Source organism: Pongo abelii, chromosome 20 (genome assembly GCF_028885655.2).
Source record: "Pongo abelii isolate AG06213 chromosome 20, NHGRI_mPonAbe1-v2.0_pri, whole genome shotgun sequence".
Lineage (NCBI taxonomy): Eukaryota > Metazoa > Chordata > Mammalia > Primates > Hominidae > Pongo > Pongo abelii.
The window spans coordinates 56,400,620-56,419,114 of NC_072005.2; the positions used below are offsets into that span (position 1 = coordinate 56,400,620).

The 18,495-nt window shown below is 52.2% G+C and overlaps 1 protein-coding gene across 6 annotated transcripts in view; it reads left to right on the forward strand.

Moving 5' to 3' along the window:
• The window catches only part of MYH14 (myosin heavy chain 14), a 109,371-nt gene that overhangs the window by 42,328 nt on the left and 48,548 nt on the right, over positions 1–18,495 (forward strand). For 5 of the 6 annotated variants that reach the window (XM_024237970.3, XM_024237972.3, XM_024237971.3 and 2 more), the window contains 10 exons: positions 910–1,028; positions 2,885–3,037; positions 3,768–3,941; positions 4,620–4,793; positions 6,685–6,799; positions 11,374–11,561; positions 13,219–13,340; positions 14,719–14,788; positions 15,434–15,594; positions 17,236–17,344. In XM_024237970.3, the coding sequence (XP_024093738.2) occupies positions 910–1,028; positions 2,885–3,037; positions 3,768–3,941; positions 4,620–4,793; positions 6,685–6,799; positions 11,374–11,561; positions 13,219–13,340; positions 14,719–14,788; positions 15,434–15,594; positions 17,236–17,344 (1,385 nt within the window). Of the gene's footprint in view, positions 1–909; positions 1,029–2,884; positions 3,038–3,767; positions 3,942–4,619; positions 4,794–6,684; positions 6,800–9,240; positions 9,340–11,373; positions 11,562–13,218; positions 13,341–14,718; positions 14,789–15,433; positions 15,595–17,235; positions 17,345–18,495 lie in introns of all 6 variants that reach the window. The other variant, XM_054538931.2, reaches the window with a different exon arrangement.

Below are 18,495 nucleotides of genomic sequence, written 5' to 3' on the forward strand. Positions count from 1 at the left end.
TTCCCCTCTCCCTCCCTCCCTCCCTCCCTCCCTTCCTTCCTTCCTTCCATCTTTCCTCTTTTAGATGAAGTCTCCCCCAGACTGGAGCGCAGTGGCACCATCTCAGCTCACTGCAACCTCCACCTCCCAGGTTCAAGCGATTCTCCCTGCCTCAGCCTCCCGAGTATCTGGGATTACAGGCGCGCACCACTATTCGGGCTAATTTTTGTATTTTTAGTACAGACGGGGTTTCACCATGTTGGCCAGGTTGGTCTCAAACCCCTGACCTCAGGTGATCCGCCCGCCTTGGCCTCCCAAAGCGCCTCCCTGGGATTACAGGCGTGAGCCACCGTGCCCCACCTCCAGTGTAGCTTTTAGTGACTGCAGAACATTCTTTCAAATGGGCCAGGCACCTGTAATCCCAGCTACTCAGGAGCTGAGGCAGGAGAATCACTTGAACCAGGAAGGCGGAGGTTGTAGTGAGCTGAGATTGCATCACTGCACTCCAGCCTGGGTGATAAGAGCCAAACTCTGTCTCAAAACAAAACAAAAAAAAAGAAAAAGAAAAACAAAAAAAACCATTCAGAACATTCTTTCAAATGAATGAAGCCTGACCCATCTAACCAATTCCCGCTTCTTGGGCACTCAGGTTGTTTCCTGGCTTTCTCCGATTACAAACAACACTGCACTGAACATCCTCGTGGTGCAGTCTTTGCTCACATGCAGGGTTATTTTGCCAGTGCTGGTTCCTGGAAAAAGAATAGTTGGGCAGAGAATGTACACGCTTTTGGGACTCGTAATGCCTCTTCTGGGAAAGGCGGGGCCCATCTTCTGCTCCCCCAACAGTGTGGGAAACGGTACCCTCTCCCTTGCTGGGCAGCAAGCGCCTCTTCCCAGTGCTGATTGGATCTTGGTGCCTCTCACCCTCAGCTGCACAGAAGCTCTGCCGCCTCTTGGGACTGGGGGTGACGGATTTCTCCCGAGCCTTGCTCACTCCTCGCATCAAAGTTGGCCGAGACTACGTGCAGAAAGCCCAGACTAAGGAACAGGTAGGCGGGGCTGGCGGTGGGCAGGCATAGAAAGAGCCAGGCACCCCGGCCCTGGGTCTTTACACAGCGTATGCCGTTTTTCCCACCACTCAACAGACTTTTGCTGAGTGCCCGCTTCGTTACTGATCCTGGTCTAGGTGCCAGGCATAAAAGCAGTCGTCGGAACAAATACCAGGCCCTCGGGGACCTCGAGTTATAGTAAGGAAATGGATAATAAAAGTTCAGCAGGATGTAGCTGGGAGTTGTGGCTCATACCTGTGATCCCAGCGCTTTGGGAGGCCAAGGTGGGAGGATCGCTTGAGCCCAGGAGTTTGAGGCTGCAGTGAGCCGTGATTGTGCCACTGCACTCCAGCCTGGGTGACAGAGTGAGACTCTGTCTCTAAAAAAACTAAAAAATTTAATAACAATTTAAAAAAACAGGATGTAAATGCAACATGGTATCCTAGAAAAACAAAAAACAAAAACCCAGGATGCTTTTAGATGGTGAGAGCACCTATGAAGGGGAGGTTTGGTTGGTCAGGAAAGTCCTCTCTCTAAGGACGCTCTAAGGACAAAACATTCGAGGTGAGACCCACATGGTTCGAGGCAGACGGAACCGCAAGTGTAAAGGCTCTGGGGGTGGAGCAGGCTTGGGGACTTGGGAACATTAAGCAGGTCAGTGAGGCCAGGCGTCATGGCTCATGCCTGTAATCCCAGCACTTTGGGAGGCCGAGGCAGGTAGATTGAGCTCAGGAGTTCAAGATCAGCCTGGGCAACATGGTGAAACTCCGTCTCTACTAAAATACAAAAATTAGCTGGGTGTATGGCACACGCCTGTAGTCCCAGCTACTTGGGAGGCTGAGACACGAGAATCACTTGAATCTAGGAGGCAGAGTTTGCAGTGAGCTGAGAGCACGCCACTGCACTCCAGCCTGGGTGACAGAGCGAGACTCTCTCAAAAAAAAAAAAAAAGAAAATTAAAGGAGGTCACGTCAGTGAGGCTGAAGAGCAAGGGAGAGAGGGTGGGTGAATCCACAGTCAGAAATGTCAGCAAGGGGCAGATCATGCAAGGTCTTAGGGGGCCACAGTAAGGAGGTGAGTTTTATTCAAAGTACATAGGAGGCCAGTGAGGTTTTAAGCCAGGGAGTGACTTGATTCAGTTTGTCTTTCATAGAAAGATCCCCTTGGCTGCCGCATGGAGATTGGGTTGAGGGATGCAGGTGGAGGCGGGGAGACCTAAGGAGGCTGCAGCCAGAGTCTTGGCAATCATGGGAGCTCACACCAGGGTGGTGGCAGGGAGGGTGGAGTAGAGTGACCACAGGCCAGGGAGGGTTTCAGAATCCAGCTTTTGGGCAGAGGCCTCTGCTGGCCCCAGGCTGGGCAGTGAGGCACCTGGATGAAGTAGATGCCGTGGGGCAGATGAGGAGTTTGGGAGCCACACTGACCCGGGTTCAATCTCAGCTGGGGTACTGTTGTTAGTTCCCGTTTTACAGAGGAGAAAACTGAGGCACAGAGAGGTTTATTCACATGCCTGAGGTCACACAGCCCCCTAAGTGACAGAGCTGGAATTCAAATCCAAGTTGTCCAGCTCCAGAATCCACGCTCTTAACCGCTGTGCGGTAGAAACTGCTTTGAGGAGTGAGGGGAGGATTCAAGGGCTAACACACCCGAGCCCGTCACATAGTACCTGGCGCGCAGTAGGACTTCAGGAATGTCTGCCTGTTGTTCATTGCATTGTTCTTGATGGTATTTATAGTCAAGGAGCTGGGAGGCGACGTTAAAGGGGATGAGCTGGGGGCCCTTCCCCGGTCCACCCCCGATGTCTTTCAGTCTGCTGATGTACAGGCTGCACCCTTACCATGAGCCCTGCCCCACAGGCTGACTTCGCGCTGGAGGCCCTGGCCAAGGCCACCTACGAGCGCCTCTTCCGCTGGCTGGTTCTGCGCCTCAACCGGGCCTTGGACCGCAGCCCCCGCCAAGGCGCCTCCTTCCTGGGCATCCTGGACATCGCGGGCTTTGAGATCTTCCAGGTGTGCCCTTGCGCTGGGAGGGGGATGCCAACTTCCTCACTCTGGTCCTGGTCCTTTCTGAAGCCCTGGGTCTCTCCCCTTCTCCCTGGTCTCTGTCCCCCTCTCTGAGTCTCTGATGCCCCTTCTCTCTGGTCTCTGTCCCCCTCTCTCTGGGTCTCTGTCCCCTATCTCTGGGTCTCTGTCCCCTTCTCTCTCTGGGTCTCTGTCCCCTCTCTCTGGGTCTCTGTCCCCCTCTCTCTGGGTCTCTGTACCCCTCTCTCTCTGGGTCTCTGTCTTCTCTCTCTGCACCTCTGTCCCCTGTCTCTGAGTCTCTGTCCCTCTGTCTCTGGGTCTCTGTCCCCCTCTCTCTGGGTCTCTATCCCCTGTCTCTCTGGGTCTCTGTCCCCTATCTCTGGGTCTCTGTCCCCTTCTCTCTCTGGGTCTCTGTCCCCTCTCTCTGGGTCTCCGTCCCCCTCTCTCTGGGTCTCTGTACCCCTCTCTCTCTGGGTCTCTGTCCTGTCTCTCTGCATCTCTGTCCCCTGTCTCTGAGTCTCTGTCCCTCTGTCTCTGGGTCTCTGTCCCCTGTCTCTGGGTCTCTGTCCCCCTCTCTCTGGGTCTCTGTCCCCCTCTCTCTCTGGGTCTCTGTCCCCTCTCTCTGCATCTCTGTCCCCTGTCTCTGGGTCTCTGTCCCCTGTCTCTGGGTCTCCGTCCCTCTTCATCCTCCCGGCTCACGTGTCCTGCGTCCCTGCAGCTGAACTCCTTCGAGCAGCTGTGCATCAACTACACCAACGAGAAGCTGCAGCAGCTCTTCAACCATACCATGTTCGTGCTGGAGCAGGAGGAGTACCAGCGTGAGGGCATCCCCTGGACCTTCCTCGACTTTGGCCTCGACCTGCAGCCCTGCATCGACCTCATTGAGCGGCCGGTGAGCCCCAGGCCCCTCCCAGCCCACACTCAGGGTTCAGATCTGTCTCTCCCAGCATCTGTGTGACCAGGGTCTAGCTCCTCCTCTGCTGGGCCTCAGGATGCCGCATGGGTTCTGAGGGGAAGGTGACAGCACCTACTTCCTCGAGCTTTTGTGACCATAGGTGATTATGGCCCAGAATGTGCCTGCCACAGGGCCTGGCTCAGATCAATCGGTTAATCAGAGCTCTCACTGTAACTGTTGTTCTCACGTTTGTTTTTTGTTTGTTTGTTTGTTTTTCTTGAGATGGAGTCTCGCTCTGTCGCCCAGGCTGGAGTGCAGTGGCACGATCTCTGCTTACTGCAAGCTCCGCCCACTGGGTTCACGCCATTCTCCTGCCTCAGCCTCCCGAGTAGCTGGGACAACAGACGCCCACCACCACGCCCGGCTAATTTTTTGTATTTTTAGTAGAGTTGGGGGTTTCACCGTGTTAGCCAGGATGGTCTCGATCTCCTGACCTCGTGATCCACCCGCCGCGGCCTCCCAAAGTGCTGGGATTACAGGCATGAGTCACTGCGCCCGGCCTCTCACGTTTGTTTTTATGTCCAAGTGTGACTTATAAGAGCTAAAAATCAGCAGCCACCTGAGTGTCCAATATTTGGGGATCTGACTTACTCTCCCCCTGCTGTCGATGGCCAGGCCAACCCCCCTGGACTCCTGGCCCTGCTGGATGAGGAGTGCTGGTTCCCGAAGGCCACAGACAAGTCGTTTGTGGAGAAGGTAGCCCAGGAGCAAGGCGGCCACCCCAAGTTCCAGCGGCCGAGGCATCTGCGGGATCAGGCCGACTTCAGTGTTCTGCACTATGCGGGCAAGGTAGGGGCTGGGGCCAGCCTTGGGGCATGTGGGAGTGGGGATCAAGGGATCTCCACTGGCTACAGATGCGGGGAGGGTGCAGAGGGAAAACAGGGTCCTCCTGAGGTCCAGACAAACAGAGCAGGGGCTGGGAGAGCCCAGGGAGGAGCCAGGATTCTGTCCGATGGGATCACCAAAAACTTCCTCAAAGAGGTGATATTTGCAGTGGGTTTTGAGGGATGGGTAGGAGTTCATCAGGAGGCGATCTACGTGCATTTTATCCACTTATTCAGCAGATATGTGCGGGGTGCCATTTGTGTGCCCAGCTCGGTGCTGAGCAAAGCTGGATACACAGATCAAACATGGTTTCTGCCCTCACAAAGATCCCTATCTGGGAGGGAGGCAAATACAGACCATCAAGATACAAGGTTAATAGGTGTTTCAGTGGAGACAGCTGAGGGTAGTGTCAGAGCCCAGAAGAGAAGTACCTGGGAAAGCTTCACAGAAGAGAATATGCTCAATTTCAAATCTCAGTCAAGGGCCGGCAAACATTTTCTGTAAAGGGTCCGATAGTAAATAGTTTCAGCTTTGTGGGCCAGACGGTCTCTGTCACAGCTACACAATTCTGCTGTGGTCACACAAAAAGAGCCACAGATAATACATAAGTATCTTCAAGCCCCCAGGGAAAAAGAAAGGAAAAACAGACTGAGATACAGTTTCGAGGGCTCTCCTGCCCCCAGAAGGGCCCCCATGAGTTTGACTATGAAGACATAAATGAAGGTTCTATTCATATATAATATATATATTTTATATATATTATATATTATATATATTATATATATTATATATTATATATATATATATTTTTTTTTTGAGACAGAGCCTCCCTCCGTTGCCCAGGCTGGAGTGCAGTGGCACGATCTCGGCTCACTGCAACCTCCGCCTCCTAGGTTCAAGCAATTCTTCTGCCTCAGCCTCCCCAGTAGCTGGGATTACAGGCACCTGCCACCACGCCTGGCTAATTTTTGTATTTTTAGTAGAGACAGGGTTTCACCATGTTGGCCAGGCTGGTCTCAAACTCCTGACCTCAGTTGATCCACCTGCATAGGCCTCCCAAAGTGCTGGGATTACAGGCGTGAGCCACTGCGCCCGGCCCTACTCCAATAAAAGTATTTGCAAAAAGAGGTGGCAGGCTGGATTTTGCCCGTGAGCCATAGTTTGCTGATCCCTGGTTTTGATGATATGGACCAGGCAGCCCCAGAGGATGGGTGAAGGGTGGGAAGGGCTCTCCAGGCAGAGGGAACAGCACAGACAATGGCTGGGAGGCAGGAGATTCCACGTGTTCTGTGTCTAGCCCTCAGTTTCTTCCCCAGACATACTCCAGAACTCCCCCTGTACCCAGCCCTCTGCTAGGCCGTGAGTCAGACCTGGGCCCTGCCCTCGGGGGGCCGCTGTCTGGTGGGGGGCACATATGCAGAGAATTGTAGTGGCCAAGATCGTGATTCTATGGAGCCCCACAGCAAAGCCCTGAGTACCCAGAAGGAGCCAGTGGTGTGAAACCCACAGAGACAGAACCCCAGGTGGCAGGAACCGCAGGGGTAAAACCCCGAGGTGGCGTACGCTCGCATGTTTGAGGAACAGTGCGGAGGCCAGGGTGGCTGGAGCGGAATGAATAGGAAGAAGGTGGTGGTGGAGGTCACGGAGGTGGCGGGGCGCATAGACGGGAAGGAGAGAGAGGGGGCCGTGCTGGTGGGGTGCAGCTCAGTATATGGACACAAGGTGGCACCAGTGCTCTCTTGTCCATGGTGAGCTCCAGAGCTGGGAGTCTCAGAGCTTCTGGAAGCCTCCTTAGGAAATCCAGAGAATGTCTGAGCCTGCAAGTCATCGCCCTCCTCTACCTGACTTCATTCAGGTCGACTACAAGGCCAACGAGTGGCTGATGAAAAACATGGACCCTCTGAATGACAGTGTCGCAGCCTTGCTCCACCAGAGCACTGACCGGCTGACGGCAGAGATCTGGAAAGACGGTGAGGACCCGCCTCCCCCACCCCGGCTCTAGGGGTCTGTGCGGACATTCTCCAAATCCACAGTGTGAGCACCTTTGTTTCAGAGGTGGAGATCTGAACCTGAGTTTTCTGCTCAGACCCAGAATAGCCAGTGTCACAAATAGTATTTCAAATCAGTGATGTATGGATCCATAGATTAAGTGATTGACTGATTGATTTGATTGATAAGCCAGCATCCTTCTCAAGGATAAAACACTCCCCCTTAATCAGAAACGAGACAAAGATACCCACTAACACTACTGTTAAACATCGTTTTTTAGCAATACTAGCCTATGCAATCAGATCAGAAAAAGTATGAATATCAAAAAGGAAGAGGTAAACTTATTATTTATAGATGGCCTGTGTTCCCTAAACAATTAAGAGATTTGGCCGGGCGTGGTGGCTCATGCCTGTAATCCCAGCACTTTGGAAGGCCAAGGTGGGAAGATCACTTGAGGTCAGGAGTTCAAGACCAGCCTGGCCAACATGGTGAAACCCTGTCTCTACTAAAAGTACAACAATTAGCCAGGTGTCCTGGTGCATGCCTGTAGCCTCAGCTACTAGGGAGGCTGAGGCAGGAGAATTGCTTGAATCTGGGAGGTGGAGTTTGCAGTGAGCCAAGAGCGTGACATTGTGTCTTAAAAAAAAAAAATTCTACTGAGAAATAATTTATAACAACAAGAAAACACAGAATGATGATATTTTGCAGGTCAGTCAGCTTTTAGGCTTTGCTTTCTTTGTTTTCTTACAAAGTTCCCTTCAAGCCCCCAGGGAAGAAGAAAGAAAAAACAGGCTGAGATACAGTTTTGGAGGGCTTTCCTGCCCCTAAAAAGGCCCCCATGAGTTTGACTGTCTTTTTGGATTGACACTTCTAGGGGTCATAGGCAGAGATGCCAAATGCCCTGTGGTAGGACTCTGACCTTTTCCAAGCCTTTTCTGCCACTGCCCCTGCCCCCCCCATCCTTAGAGGAGGTTTGAGAAATGGTTTTAGAAAGCTGGCAGAACTGGCATCCTGTTTTTTCCAGGTTCCAAGTTTCTGGCATTTGTCAGTTTGCCTTAATCTTTTATTGACATGAAAAGGTAGCTGTAGAAATACCAGTCCATGCAATTTGGCAAGAAAACAAAATGAGCGGCCGGGCGTGGTGGCTCACGCCTGTAATCCCAGCACTTTGGGAGGCCAAGGTGGGCAGATCACCTGAGGTCGGGAGTTCGAGACCAGCCTGACTAACATGGAGAAACCTCATCTCTACTAAAAATACAAAATTAGCTGGGCATGGTGGCGCATGCCTGTAATCCCAGCTACTCCAGGGGCTGAGGCAGGAGAATCGCTTGAACCTGGGAGGCGGAGGTTGTGGTGAGCCGAGATTGTGCCATTGCACTCCAGCCTGGGCAACAAGAGCGAAACTCCATCTCAAAAAAAAAAAAAAAAGAAAAGAAAAGAAAATGAGCAAGGTGAGTGGTGAGTGGTTCCCAAAACACACTCACAGAGCAAAACAGCATGGAGGGTCTTGATCTTGTGAGCTCATCCTAGAAAGATAGATTTTATTTTTATGTCTCATATAGTATTTACACAAGGAGATTGGAAAGCAGGGTTTGATGTTCAGGAGCAGAACCAGATTATGCTATGAGAATCATCTCCCGGCTGAAAATCTGCTGCCCTTTTAAAATATTTGTGCTGTCTTCATAAACACATGATTCTCCACAGTGAGCCCTCATTTGTCACACTCTGTGTGTGCCTGACTCTCAGAGGGTTCCAAGAGAAAAAGTGGAAGCTGCAAAACCTCTTGGCTCAGCCTCCTGAGTAGCTTGGGAAGCTGCCATAATGTCACTTCCTCCATAATCCTCCTAAACAAAGCTAGTCACAAGGTCTTCCCAGATTCAAGGAGCTGCAAGACACAGGCAAAGGGTGTCAATACAGGGGAAAGTGGGGAATCAGGGCCATTTTTGCCCAATCTCTACTAGAGCTGCTTTGAGCCCAGAATTGGATGCCCAGCATCCTGACAGCCCAGGGAAAAAGGGAAATGAGATTAGCTCTCCTCTGAAAGGAAAGGCAGAAACAACAAGTGGCCTGGGAGCATCAAGTTCATTCTTGAGCTTCCTGGCAGCCAGAGCAAAAAGGGCAACCTATTAAAACAGATACAACCTCTAGAGGGAGAGATTTTTTATTCTTTGCACTGAATTCTTACAGAGGACATTTGTCCTTTTGGCCAACAGTGTGTGGATACAAAGATGAACATGAGTTCAAAAGTTTATTGCCAACATTCTGGTTTTCCCTCTTGCTTTGCTCTGTACTGTGGACTAATAACCCTCTCCTCTTTTTCTTCCTGCCACCTCCTCTCCTTCCCCTCTTTTCATGCATGTCTCCCCGCCATCTCTCTGCCATCTCCCCTCCATCCACCCACACATCTGTCCTCACTCCCCAGAACATGGGGGCTTCCAGCAGTTCTCTTTCCTTGGCTCCTTCCCACCGTCGCCCCCAGGATCTGCAGAGAGGTGCAGCTCTGCTATTTCTCCGCCAGGGGGTGGGTGTCTCTGTGCATCGATGGGTGAGGCTTGCTGGAGGAGGAGGGTGGACCTGTTGGGCTGGGGACCTGGTTTTGAACATCTGTCCCCTCTCCTCTCACTGTGGAGGTCTCTCACTCTTCCTCTCCCTCCTTGTTGGCTCCCTTGGAAGTTTCCAGACTCTGTAGCAGCAGAACCCCTTCTTCTAACTAAACTGCATATAAAAGTACAAACAAGTGTGATAGTACCAGCTGGCGTTTCTTGAGCACTTACTATGTGCCGTTCACCATGTGAAACCCCTTTAGAATTATCAACACCTCATTTGTATAATGGGGTAACAGTACTAACACCTCATGAGGCTGGTGTTAGTACTATTACCCCATTACACAAATGAGGAAACTAAAGCACAGAGAGGTTAAGTAACTTGCTGAGGTCACACAGCCGGTAAGTGGCAGAGCTGGGATTTGAACCCAGGACATCAGATTCCAGAACTTTAGTTCTTATCTGTGCTATGAGGACTTCATAAATGATAATTATCATTTCAAAAATGACAGGGAGTATGGGGTAGGGGAGACAGTTGAACCTGGGGAAGAAAACATATTTGAGCCCCTGCCATGACCTGGCCCTGCCCTAAGCACAGATTATCTAGTTGACGGCTGATGGCCCTTGAATGGGATGAGTTTTGCAGGACATCAGATTCTGCCCTAGCTGTGGGTTCCTGAGGAACCTGGCATGATTCAACACATAGAATTTGGGGCCAGGTGCATTGGGTCACCCCTATGATCCCAGTGCTTTGGGAGGCCGAGGTGAGAGGATCACTTGAGGCCAAGAGTTTGAGATTAGCCTGAGCAACACAGGAAGACCCCACCTCTACAAAATAAATTTAAAAATTAGTGGGCATAGTGGTGTGCGCCTGTAGTCCCAACTACTTGGGAGGCTGAGGTAGGAAGATCACTTGAGCCTAGGAGGTTGAGGCTGCAGTGAGCTGTGATCACTCCACTGTACTCCAGCCTGGGTGACAGTGAGACTGTGTCTCAGAAAACAAAACAGAATTTGAGACAGTACGGATGGAAGGAATGGATATTTTTCACTATCCAAAGCAGCACCAGCAAGTGGCGATAGAGAAAATAGAATCTTTTTTTTGAGATGGAGTCTCGCTCTGTTGCCCAGGCTGGAGTGTAGTGGTGCGATCTTGGCTCATGGCAACCTCTGCCTCCCAGGTTCAAGTGATTCTCCTGCCTCAGCCTCCCAAGTAGCTCGGCTTACAGGCATGCACCACCACACCTGGCTAATTTTTTTGTATTTTTAGTAGAGATGGGGTTTCACCATGTTGGCCAGGCTGGCCTTGACCTCCTGACCTCAGGTAATCCACCCGCCTTGGCCTCCCAAAGTGCTGGGATTCCAGGCATAAGCCACCACACCCTGCCAAGAAAATAGAACCTCTATGAAATCAGGCCCTTCTGGAAAAACGGTTAACATAGAGACAGTTTGCCCTATTTCAAATATTGCATATAATGCAAGAATGTATTACATCTTTTAATATGTTTCAGATTCCTAAAATGCAACTGCAGTGGTTATGTTATCACTGTTTTCTCTCTCTGTGCCTCAGTTTCCAAATCTATAAAATAGGAATGATTCTTACAGGCTTATAAAGCCATTGATGTAAATTGCTTTAAGCAATGCCTGCCAGAGTATCTATGCTAGGTAAGCATTTGCTGTTATTGTCATCATTTATTGATAAGGAAAACAGAGATCATGTCCTTGAAGAGAAGAAGGGCCAAAGACCAGAGTTTGAGAGGACTCCTACTGTCTGAGTTCTAATCTTGGATCTTCAGTTTCTAAGCTGTGTGACCTTAAGCACATTCTCCCACCCTTCAGAGCGTCAGTATGTCCATCTGTCCAGTGGAGCTGATAATATCTACCTTACAGGCTGTGTGAGGTCCTTCATATGTAAAGTGCCAGTTGTGATAAATGACAAGACCCTTGACCTTTGGCCCAGGTCCCTAAAACTGACCCCTGACCTCCTTCTCTCTCTCTGCATCTCCACCTGACAGTGGAGGGCATCGTGGGGCTGGAACAGGTGAGCAGCCTGGGCGATGGCCCACCAGGTGGCCGCCCCCGTCGGGGTATGTTCCGGACAGTGGGACAGCTCTACAAGGAGTCCCTGAGCCGCCTCATGGCCACACTCAGCAACACCAACCCCAGTTTTGTCCGCTGCATTGTCCCCAACCACGAGAAGAGGGTGAGTGACTCAGCCTGGGGAGGAAGGGATGGCTGTGGCTGTGGGTTAAGGTTTGGCCTCTGGACTTGGCTGGAGCCACATCTGATTCGAGGACCCTCAAATTGGCTGTGTGGCTTTGAGCAAATTGCTTCTATTCCTAGGCTCAGGGTCCGGTTGGGAAAATTCATGCATTCATATGACTTCAATGTATTGAGCATCTACTGTGCTGGGAACAGGTACTGGGGAGGCATTGGAGAGAAAAGCACAGCCAACTCCTGTTCTCAGGGAGCTCACAGTCTGATGGGGAGCATAGATGTTCATCTAACCATCCAAAATGAATGTCCAGTTAGATCTCTAGGGGTGGGGAGTATCACACAGGGCTTGATCTGGTCAGCGAAGTTAGGGAAGGTTCCCCGGGGGAGGTGATGACTGAGCCCTGAAGGATACGTGGTATTCCAGGCAGAGAACAGTTTGTACAAAGGCCCAATGGTAGGTTGGAGCACGCGAGGTACAAGGGATAGAAGAAGGCCATCAGGGCTGGGCTTGTTGCATGGGTGTGACAAGACCATGGCCAGCCTCACTGGCCACTGATTTTCATGTTGAGAAAATCAGAGAATTGGCCCTACAGAGAAGGGTCAATGGGAATGGAAAACAACATGTTTGCCATGTTGCCCAGGCTGCTCTCGAACTCCTGAGCTCAAGCGATTCACCCGCCTTGGCCTCCCAAAGTGCTGGGATTACAGGCGTGAGCCACCACGCCCGGCCTGAGATCCCGTATTTTATCAAATCTAAGACATGTATTCCTCCCCACTAGTGTCTCTGAAGTCGAGATGTAGCTTACAGTCAACGGCCTGTCGGGGTGTAATTGCCAGGAGTTTTCCTTTCTTGGTGGCATATTTAATGACAGCGTGTGCCATTTGAATTTTTGTACTGTTTAAATTTTTGCCATTTGTGTATTACTGTCGAAAAGAGAAAAGGCGGCCTGGCACAGTGGCTCATGCCTGTAATCCCAGCACTTTGGGAGGCTGAGGTGGGAGGACTGCTTGAGCCCAGGAGTTCAAGACCAGTCTGGGCAATGGCGAAACCCCGTCTCTACTCAAAATACAAAAATTAGCTGGGCATAGTGGTGTGCGCCTATAATCCCAGCTACTCAGGAGGCTGAGGCAGGAGTAGCTCTTGAACCTGGGAGGCGGAGGTTGCAGTGAGCTGAGATCACGCCATTGCACTCCAGCCTGGGCAATAGAGCAAGACTGTGTCTCAAAAAAAAAAAAAAAAAACAACAACAACAAAAAACAAACAAACAAAAAAACATGATTTACCAGCTTCGGACAGACATCAGCTTCCCAGGAGGCCTTTTGGCGACTCTTCCGCGTGCAAATTCAGCCCTGCCTACCTCCCTCCATGCAGATCTTTTCTCCTTAGCACTTAGTATTTCTTCTTTATTAGTGACTGCTTCACCTAGGGTATTTCTAGTTTCTCCTACTGAATTGTCAGTTCTCCAGGGCAGGCATTTCCCCCTGGCTTGAGCATTGCTGTCTTCCCAGGGCCTGGAACTGTTCCTAGGCACCTAGTAGGTGCTCAGTAAATTACATGTGGAAACAGGAAATTGCCAAGCTTGACCGTTTGGCGCCCCCGTGTGGCCGCCGCTGACCCCCGCGTGTCCGTCCGCTCTCCCCAGGCCGGGAAGCTGGAGCCGCGGCTGGTGCTGGACCAGCTTCGCTGCAACGGCGTCCTGGAGGGCATCCGCATCTGTCGCCAGGGCTTCCCCAACCGCATCCTGTTCCAGGAGTTCCGGCAGCGGTGAGCTAGAGTGAGGGCCCAGGCACGGCGGAGGGGCTGGGTGGGACCCGGGTCTGGAAGCCGACGCACCTGCATTCAGGTCTCCACCCACTCTTGTTCCTTCTGAGCTGGGGAAGTTGAGGCAGATTACTCACTTTGCTGAGCCTCAGTTTACTCGTCTGTGTATGGGAGAACAATAGCCCACTTGATGCACTCCTGAAAGAAAGCACAGAGTCTGTGGGGATCTGGGGTACATTGCTGCTGCTGTTTAGGGCAGTGGTCCCCAAACTATGAACTTGAAATCACTGCATGGTGTTACAAATCTGCACGTCTTTAAAAATGAAGTAGAAGGCCGGGCGCGATGGCTCATTCCTGTAGTCCCAGCACTTTGGGAGGCCGAGGTGGGCGGATCACTTGAGGTCGGAAGTTCGAGACCAGCCTGACCAACATGGAGAAACCCCGTCTCTACTAAAAATACAAAATTAGCCGGGTGTGGTGGCGCATGCCTATAATCCCAGCTACTCAGGAGGCTGAGGCAGGGGAATTGCTTGAACCCGGGAGGTGGAGGTTGCAGTGAGCCGAGATGGCGCCATTGCACTCCAGCCTGGGCAACAAGAGCAAAACTCTGTCTCAAAAAAATAAATAAGTAAATAAACAAGTAGAGTAGGACAGAACAGAAAATACCGAGGCCTAATGAGCAAGTAATACAGCAAATATAACAAAAATGATGCTTCACACAAGCTGTGTAGAGCAGCACTGTCCCTTAGAAGTAGGATGGGAAGCCTTGTACACAGTTGAAAATTTTCTAATAGCTACACTTCTACAAGTGAAAAAAATGAAATTAATTTTAACAAGATATTTTACTAAAGCCAATACATCCAAAATACTGGCCAATACTGGCTGGGCACGGTGGCTCATGCCTGTAACTCCAGCACTTTGGGAGGCCAAGGCGGGTGGATCACTTCAGGTCAGGAGTTCGAGACAGCCTGGCCATCATGGTGAAACCCCATCTCTACTAAAAATACAAAAATTAGTTGGGCATGGTGGCATATGCCTGAATCCCAGCTACCTGGTAGGCTGAGGCAAGAGAATCGCTTGAACCTGGGAGGTGGAGGTCGCAGTGAGGCAAGATCTCACCACTGCACTCCAGCCTGGGCGACAGAGCGAGACTCCGTCTCAAAAAACAAACAAAACAAAAAACTGAAGCAGTCAATCATTGTCGATGTTGCTGTCCTTGGTGGTGGCGTGAATGCTCAGATGTGAGTTTTGTGACTGTCCTTGTTATTGTCACTGTTGTTCCTGCTGTGTGTCACTCTGAGCCCAGTGCCTGGCCCGCAGCAGGCACTAGGTGAGCGCTTGCTGTAACTCTCTCCTCCCCACCCCTCCCTGCTCATTGCAGGTACGAGATCCTGACACCCAATGCCATCCCCAAGGGCTTCATGGATGGGAAGCAGGCCTGTGAAAAGATGGTGAGTGGGGCAGAGCCTGGCGTGCGTGTGTGTGTGTGCGTGCATGTGTGTGTGCATGTGTGCGTGCATGTGTGTGTGCATGTGCTTGTGTGCAGGGGCCCAGGTGGTGGGAGAGTGGGGCTGGGATCTCCCCTTCATTGACCTTCCTCATTACCTCTCCCTATCACCCCCCAACCCCCACTTCCTCATCATCCCCATCACCCCCCTCCCCGTCACCCCATCACCCCCTCCCCCATCACCCCTCCCCCATCACCCCCTCCCTATAACTCTTCTCCCCGTCACTCTCCTCATCACCTCTCCCCCATCACCCCCTCTCCCCAATCATCACCCCTTCCCTATCACTGCCCCTCCTCACCACCCCCCTCATCATCCCCCTGCCCCATCACCCCCTTCCTATAACTCCCCTCCCCTATCACTCTTCACATCACCCCCTCCCCTATCACTCTCCTCATCACCCCCTCCCCATCACTTCTCCCCCATCACCTGCCTCCCCCATCACCCCCTCCCCCATTACCCCCTCTTCCCAATCACCACCCCTTTCCTATCCCCCTCCTCGCCACCCCCTCCCCCATTACTCCCCCTCCTCACCACCCCCACTCCCCCATCACCCCCTCTCTGTCATCACCCCTCTCCCACCCCTCACAGATCCAGGCACTGGAACTGGACCCCAACCTCTACCGCGTGGGACAGAGCAAGATCTTCTTCCGGGCTGGGGTCCTGGCCCAGCTGGAAGAGGAGCGAGACCTGAAGGTCACCGACATCATCGTCTCCTTCCAGGCAGCTGCCCGGGGATACCTGGCTCGCAGGTGGGCAGCCACGCTGTCTCCCGGGGTCCTGTTGGCCGAGGCTGGGTCAGGGAGGGGTTGACCAGATGGCTGCAGGTGTCAGGGCCTCCAGAATGGGTGCAAGGCTGAGGAGCAGGTGGATGGAGCCACTGGGTGTCCAGGCTTCTTGGTTCTGCAGTCCCTGAGGGGCCCTGTGGGCAGGCCCTGTTCAGAGTAAGACTGGCAACACAGAGGCTGGACTTAGCCACAGGGTGACCAGCTGTCCTAGTGGGCCGGGGCCTGGGTTTCCCAGGGTGCAGGACTTCCAGTGCTAAAACAGAGAAAGCCTGGGGCAACCCAGGTCAAGCTGTCCGCTCTCCCTGGCCAGTCCCTCGAGGGGCTCCAGTCTGGAGGTGAGAGACCTGCTTTGATGGGGGCCATAGAGGTGCAGCGAGGAGGCCCTGCTGCAGGCCATGACTCCCCCAGGCCACACCGGACAAGCAGGTGGATGAAGGAAAATGGGAGAGGTGCTCAGGGCAGGAGGGAGCTTGTGCAAAGGCCCAACGATGCAAGATCCTGGCACACTTCAGGAATACAGGGAGTTTGCGGAAGAGTCTCCTTCCTCCTTAGAAGTGGCTTAGAGAGGCCGGGCGCGGTGGCTCACACCTGTAATCCCAGCACTTTGGGAGGCCAAGGCGGGTGGATCACCTGAGGTCAGGAGTTCAAGACAAGCCTGGCCAACATGGTGAAACCCCATCTCTACTAAAAATACAAAAATTAGCCGTAATCCTGGCTACTCAGGAGGCCGAGGCAGGAGAATGGCTTGAACTCGGGAAGCAGAGATTGCAGTGAGCCAAGATCGTGTCACTGCACTCCAGCCTGGGTGGCAGAGTGAGACTCTGTATCAAAAAAAAAAAAAAAAAAAAAAGCTCAAAGAATAAAGTGGCAGGAAAGGACGGCCCAAACACCAGGCTGAGTGGGGCCTTGTCCAGAGGAGCTAGGGAGCCATGGAGGGCTGTGAGCAGGGGAGAGGTGGGTCAGCTCTGGGTGTAGAAAGACTCTCTGGAGGTGTGTCAGGATGGGATGATAGGAGAGGCTGGAGAAGGAGGCCAGGCAGAGGGTCCAGGCAAGGGAGGGTGGGGCCTGAACTGCGGCTGGGGCTTTGGGACTGGGCAGAGAGAGTCGGGGGCAGGGGGCGAATGGCCAGAACACAGTGAGATCTCAAAGTAATAAGAGTGCCTGCACACAGTAGGCATTTTATGATGGCTGACTAAGTGAAAGGAGCTTGGCTTGGTCAGGCATGGTGGCCCACGCCTGTAATCCCAGCACTTTGGGAGGCCGAGGTGAGTAGATGACTTGAGGTGGGGAGTTGGAGAGCAGCCTGGCCGACATGGCGAAACCCCATCTCTACTAAAAATACAAACATTAGCCGAGTGTTGTGGCACGCACCTGTAATCCTAGCTATTTGGGAGGCTGAGGCAGGAGAATTGCTTGAACCTGGGAGGTGGAGGTTGCAGTGAGCCCGATCATGCCATTGCACTCCAGCCTAGGCAACAGAGCAAGACTCTGTCTCAAAACAAACAAACAAACAAAGAAAATAAAAAAGAAAGGAGCTTGGCTCTCTTGCTAAGGGGATGGCGCCTGGAGGCTCCCACTCTGCCCCTCACCTGTTTCCCCACCCAGGGCCTTCCAGAAGCGCCAGCAGCAGCAGAGTGCCCTAAGGGTGATGCAGCGGAACTGTGCGGCCTACCTCAAGCTGAGACACTGGCAGTGGTGGCGGCTGTTTACCAAGGTGAGGGCAGCCTGGGGAGGTGGCCCCAGCAGGGAGAGGCCTTGGGGCTTGGTCTGCTTGACAAGTGACTTCCTCCATGTGGGCCTCAGTTTTCTGCATCAGTAAAATGGGGCCAGTCGGCCCAGCCTTTGCTAGCTAGGATTCTTTAGTTAGCAAGCAACAAGAAAAATCTGACTCGAACCAACATGGATCAAAGATTCAAGACAATGTGGGCTGCACCTGGATCCAGGGGTCCCCAAGACTTCCGTTCAAGGATTTGCTGGAAGGACTCACAGAACTTAGAAAAGCTGCTGTACTAACAGCTACAGTTTATCACAATACAAAGATACAGATTGAAAACAGCAAAGGTGCCGGGTGCGGTGGCTCACACCTGTAATCCCAGCAGTTTGAGAGGCCGAGGTGGGTGGATCACTTGAGGTCAGGAGTTCGAGACCAGCCTGGCCAATATGGTGAAATCCTGTCTCTACTAAAGATACAAAAATTAGCTGGGTATGGTGGCAGGTGCCTGTAGTCCCAGCTACTTGGGAGGCTGAGGCAGGAGAATCACTCAAACCTAGGAGGTGGAGGTTGCAGTGAGCCAAGATTGTGCCACTACGTGTAGCCTGGGCAATAGAGCAAGACTCTGTCTCAAAAAAAAAAAAAGAAAGAAAGAAAGAAACAAACAAAGAAAGAGAAGAAAAGAGCAAAGGTTTAAAAAAAAAAAGTGCATAAGTGTCTCAGAGAGACCAAGCATGAGCCTACAGTTGCTCTCTCCCAGTGAAGTTGTGTGGGGACAACACTTAGCTTTTCCCAGCAATGAAGTATGATAATATGCACGGAATACTGCCAACCAGGGAAGCTCACCTGAGCCTTGATGTCCAGCGTTTTTCCTGGGGCTGGTCACACAGGCATGGACAAGGTCACACACATGGTGACCTCAGTTACTCAGTCTCCAGCCCCTCCAGAGTCAAACTGATGCCATGTGGCCCAAGGCCCCCACCACAGATCCCATCGTTAGCATAGACTATCCAGGGTGGCCCAAGGCCCCAGGTAAACCAAGACACTCTTATCAGATGGGACATTCCAAGGACTTAGAGGTAACCTCCCAGGAGCCCATCAAGGGCCAGACCTTTCTTAGGAATGTGCGGGGTTTGGACAACCCAGGCCTGCTG